Source organism: Cynoglossus semilaevis, chromosome 3 (genome assembly GCF_000523025.1).
Source record: "Cynoglossus semilaevis isolate Cse_v1.0 chromosome 3, Cse_v1.0, whole genome shotgun sequence".
NCBI classification, from domain to species: domain Eukaryota; kingdom Metazoa; phylum Chordata; class Actinopteri; order Pleuronectiformes; family Cynoglossidae; genus Cynoglossus; species Cynoglossus semilaevis.
Genome location: NC_024309.1, coordinates 2,378,501 through 2,391,610, shown reverse-complemented (window position 1 = coordinate 2,391,610; position 13,110 = coordinate 2,378,501). Strand labels below are relative to the sequence as shown.

The 13,110-nt window shown below is 38.3% G+C and overlaps 1 protein-coding gene across 4 annotated transcripts in view; it reads left to right on the top strand.

Moving 5' to 3' along the window:
* cntnap2a (contactin associated protein 2a) overlaps window positions 1-13,110 on the top strand; it is a 241,864-nt gene that overhangs the window by 91,159 nt on the left and 137,595 nt on the right. For 3 of the 4 annotated variants that reach the window (XR_003049312.1, XM_025054369.1, XM_025054370.1), the window contains exons 2-3: window positions 2,110-2,220; window positions 10,820-11,013. Coding sequence is in view for 2 of the 4 variants with exons in the window: in XM_025054369.1 (XP_024910137.1) it covers window positions 2,110-2,220; window positions 10,820-11,013 (305 nt within the window). In the remaining 2 variants the exon portion in view is untranslated. Of the gene's footprint in view, window positions 1-2,109; window positions 2,221-4,100; window positions 4,166-10,819; window positions 11,014-13,110 lie in introns of those variants that run through there. The other variant, XM_008307446.3, reaches the window with a different exon arrangement.

Below are 13,110 nucleotides of genomic sequence, written 5' to 3'. Positions count from 1 at the left end.
TTTCCCCTCTATTTACACCAACTGTTTAAATACGGGTGTAAGAGCTACATTTCAGGACACTTTGTGTAAATAATCAGATTAAAATGTGTAATGGATGTTTACACAGTAATAGAATGACATGGATTGTACATCCACTAATTCCATATTTCATTCACATATCATTGATGCTCATGTTATTCGCACACCCTGCTGAAAAAAAGCTGTTCTACGCACTATCCAGATACACAATAATAACTCAAATCCACAATCTGTCTCTTTAGCGATATCTTCATCTGTTTTTCTTGGCTTTTTGTTTTCATAACAATATTCCCATCATTTTAATTAGTCACAAATATAAACAGGTATGAAACATACATCTAGCTGCTGCTACGAGTAGTTATGAATAGAAATGGTCACAATTAATCATGAATAATCGTGATTAATCCACTGCTTTCTAGTATATTATTACATTGAACCTCTAGAGGCCCTAGAAGATTAATTTCATATATTTGCAAAAAGTAATACATTTGGTTTATGAGAAAAAAAGAGATATTTTATTTCTGAAAAATGAATGAGAAATGACATGCGTGATGATGAGTTTGCATTATGCAAAGAGAGACAGAGAGAGGGGGAGAGGAAAAGGCATTTTCACAAATATTAATGTGATAACTGCATTTCCATTAAATCCGTTAAATTAAAATAGTTTTTAATAATTATTAGGTGTCATTTTGTCATTTGTACGGTAGCTATTTTAGATAGCAATTCTCCTCCACCTGAGTGTTAAGAAAGCCCTGAGAAATAACTGGAGGCTGTGTGAAGTGCTCTGTGTTTGCCTCCACAGTTTCATCGACTTTCTCTCTTTTTGTCCAGTCATTTTCTTTCAGTTCTATTGCCGTTCTCTTTTGTGTGTTTTTCTATTTTTTATTTTGTTTTGTTTTTTTCTGAAGCTTTACTTTTCTCTCACTCTCTTGAGAAATTGGAGACATTTTGGTTTTTCCTCTCCTCCTGACCTGTGGTTTTGGGATTCTAGGGTTAGGGTTAGGATGAATATGAAACAACATGCAACGGTGTGTAATTTAGTCATGAGGTGAGTCATATATGTATATATATGACTCACAGCAGCCAGCCTTACCTTCCTCATCGCCACGGGATATGTCACATTATCGTCAATATTTTAAAAATGCATAAAAAAGAATGCAAGAAATTGTGATAAATTGGACAAAAAAAATGTCAAAAATGAAACATTTGGTCACTCTATAGGATGTCCGCGTGGACTGCAGTTGGCTGTCAACCCCTCACAGAGACACTCACAGTCCTGCATCACTTGGATGGGAGGACGTCTGTCATTATAGTGAGCCCATCTGTGAGTAAATGTCCAACAGACCAACTGCACAGGAATCTCTGACCTTCACTAAAGTGGAATAAAAAAAAGCATGCCTGACATTCCCTCATATACGCTGAAATAGGAGGTGCGAGTGACAGAGAGCTATTGACTGCCTTAAATGGCTCTACCTGGACTGACAGACCATTCACAATTTTCCTCTGTGTGAAGCCTAATGTACTAGAGGAGGTAGAGTGTTTTTGTTTGCATGTAGTGAGTGAGTGAAAGGGAAGACTTTATTAGTTTGTGTGTGTGTGTTTGTGTTTGTGTTTAGGAAATAGATATTTGTGTACACTTCTCCAACGTAGGAATTCGCTCTCTTTGTGCTGCTCACTTATGCAGTGTTGTATAGTCACCTCTCCTGGGTTTCTTTTGAGAATTGAAGGAGTTGTGGGTTGACACGGAGGTCAGCGATGATTGAACAGCTCAGTACCTCTGGTCTTTTTTTTTTTAGGCTTTTTCTCATTGTTACGCTGAGTCACTGGGCACACAGTTCACTCAGATGTACAGGTGTGCAGAAGTGTGTCCAGACCAGTGATTACACTCAGGGTTATATGCTACAGAGCAGGGCATGGGCCTTCTTTGTGGTGCAAAAGGACTTGTGCAGTATTGTATACTTATTTTAAGCATACTGAACAAGTTTTTCATTCTGTCCTGTTGTCCTTGTCTGCAGATCTATTTTCTCACCTGTTTTGCGTTCCTGCTTTCATCCATCTCTTAATGTTTTTTTCTCTTTTTTTTCCTTACAGTAAAGTGTGATGAGGCTCTAGCCTCTTCGCTGCCTCACACAGCCTTCACCAGCTCATCTGTTTTTTCCACTGGATATGCACCTGGGTACGCCAAGCTCAACAAGAGAGGAGGTACGACCACCGGTGCACAGACACAGAAAATCCTGCAGTTGTTCATGCATTTACATACAGTATAAATGAATGCTGTACTCAAGGAACTAGAAAGTGATGCACACATGCCTATAAGCATGTGTGCATTTTGTTTTTAATAGTGCGGCACAGCTGCTGTCTCCTCCTTTTTTCCCTCTATCTCTCCCCTTTCTTTTACTTTCCCTTCTGAATTTCTTTTTTTTCTTCTTCATTTTCTCCACCTTTTCTTGCCTCACTCGGCTCCAGTCATTATCTCAGTGACTCAGATGGGAGCTCATTTCCACATCAGTCCACAGCGGAGACAGATAGGGCCAGACAATTACGCCCCTCTATGTTTATACAATTAATAATTCATACTTTTCCTTCTAATATAGTCACACGACAACTGAGGAAACAGAGCTAAGAGCCGGCAAATGAATGCTATGGTAATCTGGTGTGTTTAATCATAACCGGGACTCACTGCTGAGAGAGAACAAGGACACAGTTCCTTTAATCACAACACCTAAAAGACAAAAAGAAGAAATAACAAGGAAAATGTGTGGAGAGGAGGGGAATGACAGGCTGTGTGTCACGGCAATTATGAAGAAGTGTAAATACTCTGCGTGCAATCTTTATTCAGAGACTTTGATTTATTCTTAGCGAATTTGTAAAGTTTGACCATTTGTTTTTATTTTAACTATACAATATAAATGACCCAACCAGGTGATAGTAGTAAAAAAAAAAAAATTGGAGAGTCTGCACTTTAATTAGATCATAATTTGTGCAGAAATCCTTTTTTTTTTCCTCTTTGATTTCTACTAAGGTATAGTTAGTGAACCCTGCACACCTGATATCACTTAGATCACTTCACAGCACATACCTTAGTGCTTCATTACATTTGAAGTGTCTGAAAATCCGACATTTCATCCACCCACATCTCATCATCCCTCTCTCTTCAATGAACAGAACATAATAGTCAAAACCTGGAGGTCCACTCCACTCCACTATTAGACTGAACTGAAGTCAACAATATTTTCTGTAGTCACAGATCCAACAAATGTATAGCCTGGCATCACACTTTAGGTCCAAAGTTGTAATGTGACCTTGAGTGGTTCTGAAAGTCACTCATTGACAAACACAACGTACACTTTGACATTCAATGATAAAATTATCATGGTCATTTTGAAATTAATTGATGTAAATTCCACTTATTTTATTATAACAGCTTATTTTTCTTCATAACTTTCCAACCTGGTGCATTTGTTATATTATAACAATATAACAAGGAATTATGACGTAACACATGGTTATCACAAACACAGTGACTATAGCACCATCTGTCTGCTTTACTACTTTCCCCACGTCTGATGTGAGTATGAGTAGCTGAGTGTTTGAAAATGTGAGATCACAGCCATTTGGCTGCAGTATTGCATGGGATGAACACAGACGAGTGGTGGAACAGAAGGAACGCATCATTCTATAACACTGACACACGTTGCTGTAGCCGGAGTTATTTGGTCATATTTGGTAGAAAACACCTTTTGCTGCCTTGTGGCAAATTTAAGACTAAATACTCAAATGAAATATGAAATATTGTTCTGTGGTCTGTCTATAATTTCATCCTAAAAAACACCCACAGAAAAACCAGTAGATCTGTGTTTACTTAATTTAACAGTACCAAAATGAATACAAATAATTGATATTAAAAAACAGCCTTTTTTGCTGAACATCTAGATGAGTTTGGTTGTGGTAAGTCTCTCCTGCAACTCGTTGAGACTGGCTTTTGATCTTTGAACCAGGAGCAGAGGACCAATCATCTCACAGGATTTACCTGCAACATGCACCCCTCACTAATTACACACCTGGAACTAATGTAACTCACATCATAGTCGTAGGTGCAGAGGAAAAGCACACAGAGACCTAACATGGAGGAACAACTCTGGGGGTAGTAAGTTTGACCCTTTTTTATATATGTTTAAGTTGAATTCTATTTTTGGAGATGTGAAAGATGGTGGAATCAAATCTGGAAAAGATATTGATAGAAGGTTTTGTGCATTTGCTTAGGTTCCCTGTCTGAATGTAACTTATTGAAAGCCTCACTGTGGTTTTATATACCTTTTCTGCCCATGTACAGTAGATTTGTTTATTGTGATGAGTTTGAATGTGCTGATTCAGTGCTGAGTATATTAGGTGGGCTTTAACTCAGCTTGAATATGTATGTCTGTATATTTTACAAGGTTAAGTCTTCAAGTCTGGAGAGGGAATGGCGAGAGCAGGCTTTAAAAATGCAAGCAACACATTCCACCCCCTACTTGTCAAAGCTAAGCCCTCAAACCACATGAACATGCTCTGTCTGACATCTGCTCACAGCAGAGTCTGGAGAAGAGAGAACAGAGAGGACAGCTTTTATTGGCCTGCTGATGCCTGAATTACCTGTGAGAAAACAATTAGCATAATCATGCCGGTGGGGGTCGGTTAGTAGGGACCTGGAGTTGAGTTCTGTTCTTGGTCATGCACGCCCAGGTGATAGTAGTAGTAATTTGTGCAGAAATCCTCATGAGATTGAACCACTAATCAGAAAAACAGTCTTTGATCCTTATATTCCATTTTCATCCATTCGCGCAGCCATTTCACTGTGCAGTGCAGATGAGACCGAGCATGAGATTGAACCACTAATCAGAAAAACAGTCTTTGATCCTTATATTCCATTTTCATCCATTCATCCACTCTCTCTCTCTCGCTCTCTCTCTCCCCTCTCTCCCTCTCCCTCTCCCTCTCCCTCTCCCTCTCCCTCTCCCTCCCTCCCTCCCTCCCTCCCTCCTCCTCTCTCTCTTTCCTTCACATCACTGTCTCCACATCTTTCCCTCTCCATGTCATTCTGTGCATGTGCACTTTCTATTTTCTACTGTAACATTCTCAATCCCACACTCCATTTTCTCAGCCTCCCCTCTGTTCTTTCTCCCCAGACTTCATTACCAATATTTCACCCCCCCAAACCCCCACATTCTTAGCCAAATCCACATTTGGAGAACCTAAACCTGGGTCCCTCCACATTCAGAGGAAATTACAGTGGAAATTCCCTCTGGCTTGCAGGACAATTAAAGATTCCATGCTTTTTCTTTTTTTTTTTCTTTTTTTTTTTTTGATTCTGTCATCTTGCAAAATTGTTTGATGTCTGTAGCCACTGCAGTCATCCATCGATAATTGCCGTCCGATCCTTATTAAATTACTCCATCTCCATCCGCTTCCTTTGCTTCCTGACAGTAAGATGGAGCACTAACAGAGAGCCAACCAGCTGGTTTCTTTCTGTCGCCATCTCCGAAATCCAGCGTCTTAATAAATTACAAAGTTAAACTTTCTGCTAATGCGGCTTTTGGTATTAAAAAAAAGTGGCGGCTTTGATAAACATGAGCTCCCACACACTCTTGGAGAGGCATGAAAGCATTTAAAACTAAATCTGTCATGTGCATGCACCCACTCACACTGACAGTATGACAGAGGAAAGATGTTCCTTTTTCATGCCTTCGTCTGCCACTGTCACTTTTATGTGTGACTTTCATGCCTGTCACGCCTGGGTCCAAAGACTCTGAACTCAGGTCTTGACTTGTCTCTGTTTCAGAAATCTATTTTTTTTTCTTTCTTTAGTTCTTGATGACACATTTTTATTCTCATTCAATCACAGCTGTTGATTTTTTTTCTCTAACTTTTCTTTTGTCTTTCACTACTTTTACCCATCAGTCTGCCTATCCTAAGTTCCTTGTAAATAATTTTCTTCACTTGTACTTTCTAGTTTTAACTGCAAGGCGCCTCCTGCTGTTTCTCCTGCTCCTTTAGTCTCTTGTTCTCCATCATTTGTCCATGTTTTTGTGCGTTAAAAAAAAAAAACAAGTTTCCTGTGGTCTTTTTGTCCCATTTTATTTTTGTCTGTTTGTTCTAATATTTCTTGTTTTACTCAGTGGTGATATCGGTGTGGTTCTTCTGTAACAAACGCTCTAACTGTGCAACTACCATTGTTAAGACGCAGGGTTATCTGTGTCATCACTGATAATTCAGGCACTGTTTTGCGAGCTTGGAGAAACTCCAACCTTGGTCTGTGGCATTTATCTCAAAGCAAGTATCTCTGTGTGAAGTCTATTTGGCTGAAGGAACAGTAGCTTTTCTGTAGCAAATTAATCCCACCTCTAAAATGCTGTTATGTTGAAATACCAACAGTTTTTGTGAAGTTTGGGAAGAAACTGTTGCTTTTTTATGTTGGGATGTGGGGCAGAAGATTAGCTGAAATGGTGTAGTATGTTGTTATTGTCACACACGAAAAAAATAATAATTGTGGATTTTCTTTAAAATTAGATTTAATTTTTATAATAAAATAAAACAGATTATGGACTAATCTGTTGCTTATAATCCTTCAAATTAATATGTTTTTGAAATAATTGTGAGAATCTTCTGTCAGCATTGAGACATCAATTTAACTTTGATTAAATTATGTTTCTTGTTAAAAAAGTAATAAAAACAATTATTAATAAATTAAAGAATGACCTTTATGTAGATTAGTGAGTCATGTGACTTTACAGTATCCAGTATGTGGAGGCCAGCTCACTGTTAATAATGTACCTGACTATAATGCAAAAATGCTCTTTGTTTTGATTAGGTTGCAATTTTTAAAAGAATTTTGGTGGCAGTGTTCTGCCCATTCATACCTCCTTTCCGTTACTCGAGTACGTGAGGTCGCCTTGCTCTCTATCGTCTAATCTCTTTCCTCAGGCACTTGCCTTTTCTCCTTTCTCTCCTTACATCCTCCTCACAGGTGGTTTCTTTGACCTTCTGTGCTCCTCTGCTCTCCTGCGCTCTCCTGCTCCTGCTCCTCTTCTCCTCCCTGAACATCTGTGTGTGACAGGCGAGAGGCTGGTGACAGTCCCACAGCATTCCTCCCACCTATTTCTCTCAATTTTTTTACACTTTAATGGTAATCTTGCTCACCATCTTACCTTTAATTCTATCACCGCTGCCTCGTCTGTCCTCTCTCTATTCTCCCAACCTTCCCCTGCTATTCTCTCTTCTCCCTCCAGCTCTCACCTTTCGCTGCTCCTCTGTTCATCTCTTTATACATTTCACTTGTGTTCCTCCCCTCCGCCCCTCACCTTTTATCTGTTCTTTTTCTAGACATCTACTTCCCTCTTAAGTCTCATTTCACAGCATTTGCCCACCTTACCTCACCAACCTTTTAAAACCAAGATATTTGGCCCAAAGCTTCCTTTTTTATTTACCTTTTTATTTTGTCTCTCGAAAACCCTGTCTTTTTATTGGAACCCTATTGTCTCCAAGGTCATTTAATCTATCCCTGTATCACTTCCATTTGTCCTCCACTTGTTTTCTTATAATAATATGGGAACAGTGACACATCCCATGTTGTACTGTAAGTCATCTGTTGAAAAGTCCATGTGAATTGGCTCATGATAGTAATAAGGTGAACAAACCTCGATTCGCAGAAAGATCCACAAATTCATAAAGAAGAGGCACAAAAGATGACATCATTGGGGTTGTTTAGTCAACATGCTTAAATGTTTGTACTGCATATAAAGACAAGGTTATTTCCCTCTGTGAAAATGTGCAAATGGTTTTCATTATAGTTTATTACTTGATACATTTTTAGTAGTGGTTGTGAAGCAGGCTATATAGTTATACATGAACACTGGACGGTCGCTACAGCTAAGAAAAATCCTATCATTTTTGCTCATGCTCTTATGAAATGTTATCAATGGAAATACCACAATAAGAAAAAAACAGTATCAACATGTCACAATTACCTTACCGATAGATTTCAGAATTTCAAAAAGTATATTTTGTGCATCTCTTGTTTTAAACCTTTATTACTTTCATCAAATACAATATCTTTAAATCTTACTTACTGGAATGTACATTACTACTAATGTACTCTTTAACGACTTCCGTTTCTCTCTCTCACGTTTTTCTGCCTTCTGTTCCTCTGCTGATTTTGACCTAAATTCTCATCTATCACCTTCTTTACTGTCAATCCATTCCCCCCTCTCCACCACTCCATTCTCTCACTTTCCCATCCACATGCTATTTCATTCCAAGCCTCCCCAATAGCAGACCTATAAACCCTCTCTCGACACCCTCACTTCTCTTTACTTCATCCATCGCTTTTACTCTTCTTCATTTCCATTTTTTCTTGCCTTGCCAGTTCTTCAGTTCTCCTGTCAACCCCTCACTGATGCCATACGTACCTTTCAATCATTCTTTTTGGCACAGCGTCCTCGAGTCGTGTTCAAGCCATCACACCGCCTTGGTCAGTGTCCACTCAGCTTGCCTTCTTAATCTCTTTTCTATGCTGTCTGTTTACTTATCACCATCGACCCACTCATCCCACTCCTGGTTTCTTACCCCCCATCATTTTCCACCCTTACCCTCACCCCGTTGCATTTCACACCAGGGGAATGGCTTTGCTACGATGGGTTTTTGAGGTATTGACATTTCCACTGATACAGGTGTGGTTATCTATCAAGGCTTTTGCTATGAGTGTAATGGCCCTGTAATTGGATAAGATATAGGATTTTTGTCAAGGGAGGAGGATACATCCCCCACTGCCTGGCCCTATATTTTATCACATAACCATCATCCCTCATGTCCCTCATCCCTCTTATTACACATTGTGTACTCAATTCCCCATTGTGGACCCTCTTTGTATTACTCTTACTCCATTTCTTAAACATTGACAGGATAAAAAAAAGAGAGCATTTTCACATCTGTCGCTTTCTTTTATGTTTTATTTGAGCCTGTCACTTTTCTGTACTATTCTGTGTAGCTGCCACTGGGAGAAGGATAAAAAAACTCAAATTCAAGCAAGACAGCTGTAACATGACCAGTTGGCTGGCCATCTACCACCAGTTCTTCCTGATAATCATTCCACAGTCACATTCTGTCACACTCAGTCCTTTGCTGCACCGATAAATCTGCAGTGTTTAGAGTCTGCTCTGTTTAGAGTGTGTGTGTATGAAAGCATGCACTCTGCCTTTGTTTTCTCTAGTCCATTCTGGTGGCTGCCCTCTACTATGACCAACATTTACTACAGTTTTGGCATTTTTATCGACTCTTTTATGATGGCAGATGATATCTCGGCACTAGGATCTTGTTCAACATTTTTCTTTCCTTTCTGTTGAGCAGCTGCTCTCCTTTTTTCTGCACCATTTAATCTGTCTTCAAATTTAACCTGTGGAGTCCATGGAAGGTTTGTCTTGCCTTGGGTAGACACCAAGAGGAGTGAATGGGGAACACAGTCCATCTGGCAATAAAGCCAGTGCCATTGTTAGGCCATAAATAATACTGGCAGCCACAACTAGTTAGTAAAAAGAGTTGACAACATAGTCACAGGACAATGACAGAAAGATGACAGAAATATGTAATATTTCTTTTAATAGTCTAGTCAACTTTAATTTTCCTTTCTTTTTGTCCCTCCCCCTTTTCCCTGTTTGGAATGTATTAACTTTGACGTGATGTTCACTTGACATCTAATATATTCCAACTAACAGGTGCCATAAATAAGTTATACATTATCAGTGTATGCTGTCTTATTCTGTTTTGTATTATTAACACAGGATTCTAGCACAGTTTTCTTGTCTACAAGCATCTGCAGATCTCTGTCCAAATCAAAAGACAAATCCTGTTGTAAAGTTCTACACAAAGAATAAATGGTATATTTATAAAGATTAGTGTCAGTCTGAAACTGTGTCACCACATTTGTGTGTCGTGGTGGTGCTTTTGCTGAACTTTTGTATATTTTAAAATGCAACATATTTTTCTGTTAGACTTAACAAAGGCCGTTGTAATATTTATTGGGTCATGATTTCCATCAGAAACTGGATGACGCATTTCTGTGCGACCTATGTCTTTTTTTTCTATTTCAGCTATGATTTTTCTTTTTTATATAGGCCAGAACAACTTAAATATACATGTGAAGAAATGTCTCCACAGCATTCATTAAATATCAGGATATTCTGCATACATCTATAAAATAATGAATTTATTGTAAAATGTTAAAGGTGCAAATCTAGTTTCTCCAGATATTGAAATGAGCGTGACATTATGGAGTGGATAATACATTTCTGAACAAAATGGTCTTTGTGACATCTTTACAGTTGGTAGACACCTGCTCTGTAGGCAAAGGTATTAATGAAATGTTTCTAATTCTGTTCTGATGTAGATGTGGGGGAGGGGGCGCTCTGCTAGACACTGACCGCTGTTGAAAGGGCAGACCATAAGCTTATAATTACACTTCTTTCTGTAAAAAGTCATTATGGCGATACTATGCTGCTTTTCTATCTGCCTTAACCTCTGGTTTAAATCTTTCAACACATAATCTACAGTTTGTGCACCAGCTCTGTGTTTTAAGATGCATGATGCAAAACCAGATAGTTGACCTAAAAAACTTTAGTCTGGGGATTGAATAATGTCATTAGAAGCAAGAAAATTATAATTAAATATTTTCAAGTTTTCCACTATTTTTCTGGCACTTTATTTAAAATGTACTTGTGTGTAATGTAAATTACATGAAGTGTGACTGATAAATAAGTCTTTACCTTTGCAGGTGCTGGTGGTTGGTCCCCTCTTGACAGTGATCATTACCAGTGGCTACAGGTGGACCTTGGTACCAGGAAACAAGTGAGTGCCATAGCAACACAGGGCCGCTACAGCAGCTCTGATTGGACGACACGGTATCGTCTCCTCTACAGTGACACAGGACGGAACTGGAAACCATACCACCAAGACGGCAATATTTGGGTGAGTACACAAGATGGGGCATATTTATTTTAGTATATGGTCACAGAACATGGCCACGGCTTAAATATAAAGGAAAGCCAGTGTGATACTTAAAGGTACAAGTTAATTGAAGTGAAGACCATTAATAAGATTGACCTGAATAAAAATTGAACAAGTTAATTGAAGTGAAGACCATTAATCAGATTGACCTGAATAAAAATTGATAATGCATCCAAAATGCATAGACACTTATTGTTGCACACGTTATTTGCATACATTGCGGGGGGGAAAAACATAATGTCATGAAGAAACTATTCTAATGCCCCAACATATGTATTTTGGGGGCTTCAAACTCATGTGAGATGCCCTAATAGAGTGTAACCAGCCATACTAAGTACAGGACACTTAGCCTAAGGCTGACAAGCTGACTGACACAATTGTCCAATGAATTTGAGGGACCGTAGACCGATTTAGCTTTCATTGTGTTCCACATACCACTGTCAAGATAGCCAGTAATGAATTAATACACAAACTTTAATGACCTATATTTTGGTATATGCTATATAAGTGTGCATAATTTTCTTAATATTTTAAAATTGATTAATTTCATTACTGGGATGTGATTTGGATGAGTCACAAATATTTACATATGGGAAGCATACATGTAAGTGCTGTTATTTTTCCTACTGTTGCAGCAAAAAAGTCATATTTATGTGTTTACTTGATTGATTTATTTAGATTAACATTGATTTATTTAGATCAATAATGATGAATCACTATTAATAACAATTGTGATGAATCCACAGCTATCCTGTGATTACTCTGAATAAAAATTGTAATTTAAAATATTAATATTAAATAATAATATAAAATATTTTCTTAATCTTAACCCTTATGTGAAGCTTTCTTTCCAACCCATTACATACCTTATGTTAGAAGGAACACAGTGTCCAAAGTTGTTCATGAGTGTAACTTATTCTCAGATAACTCTATTCCAGTGTGTAGTGGACAGCGTGTGGTATTCTGACTCTTTATTCTCAGACATTATACGGCTGAATTCTCTTCCTCGCTACATCTCCACACTGTAACACCCGACCCAACAAAACCCATCACTTGAGACTGGCTCTGCATAGTTCATGATAATTAGCTAATGGGTTAATGGTTCCACCATTCACTATTTTTCTCTGGTGGAGGGCTACAGGTGATAACAGATGGGCTCTTAGCTTGTCACCGAGCTCAGCAGAAATCTTTGAGCTGTAAGTGAAGGTGCAACGCTGTTTTTGCGTGAGACGTTATCTCCAGTGAACTCATTCACTCTGTTATTTCTCAGTCCATTGAAGTCAGTTCTGTCAGACATACCCTTGGTACCGAAGACTGGGGTATTCTAAGACGGAACCGGAACATTAGGTTATTCCATTAACATTAATTGGAACCTATTTCATTTTTTATCTAATTACCAATTTTTATTCACTTTGTGAAGTTAAAAAGGTGTATTTTAGTTGTTGTACTTTTGTGCCCTTTCATTACATTCTTTGTCCATTTTTTTATCCAATTTTCACATTTTCTAATTACTAACAATTCCCCCTTCTTTCTGACCTTTCACTTTGAGTCTAGTGAAGTCTTTTTTTCTCTCCAATAAACTGTGTTATAATTAAAGTCACCTCAACAATTCTCATATTTTCAACAGATTTTCACCACCTACTGGTTAATTGCTTGTTTTATTCAATTTGTTCAACCTTTATGCTAGTTCAAAAAGAAAATAAATTACAAGTGCTTATTTTGCTAGTGGACAAATGTTTAATCAAAATAAAGCAGAAGCTCATTTCTAAAGCACCGTTGTGTGCAATTTGCTGAAAAGGTGAACGATGGATTGCAGCAAAGTTTGTAACAGTGTTTAGAGCTGCTTTGATGTAGTATGTTGTGGAAATACCATGGGCATCAGCTGGACAGGAGGCGGTCCTAAGGTGAGTGGCAGCATTCAAAAGAGATTTGAATTGGGACTAGATACTGTAGGATGGACTGGAAACAAAATCAGCAAATTAGAGGAACAGCTGTGGTTGCCTAGGAAATAATGTTTTTGAGGCAGAGATAAGATGATGTGGACATTGAGAGCTGGAG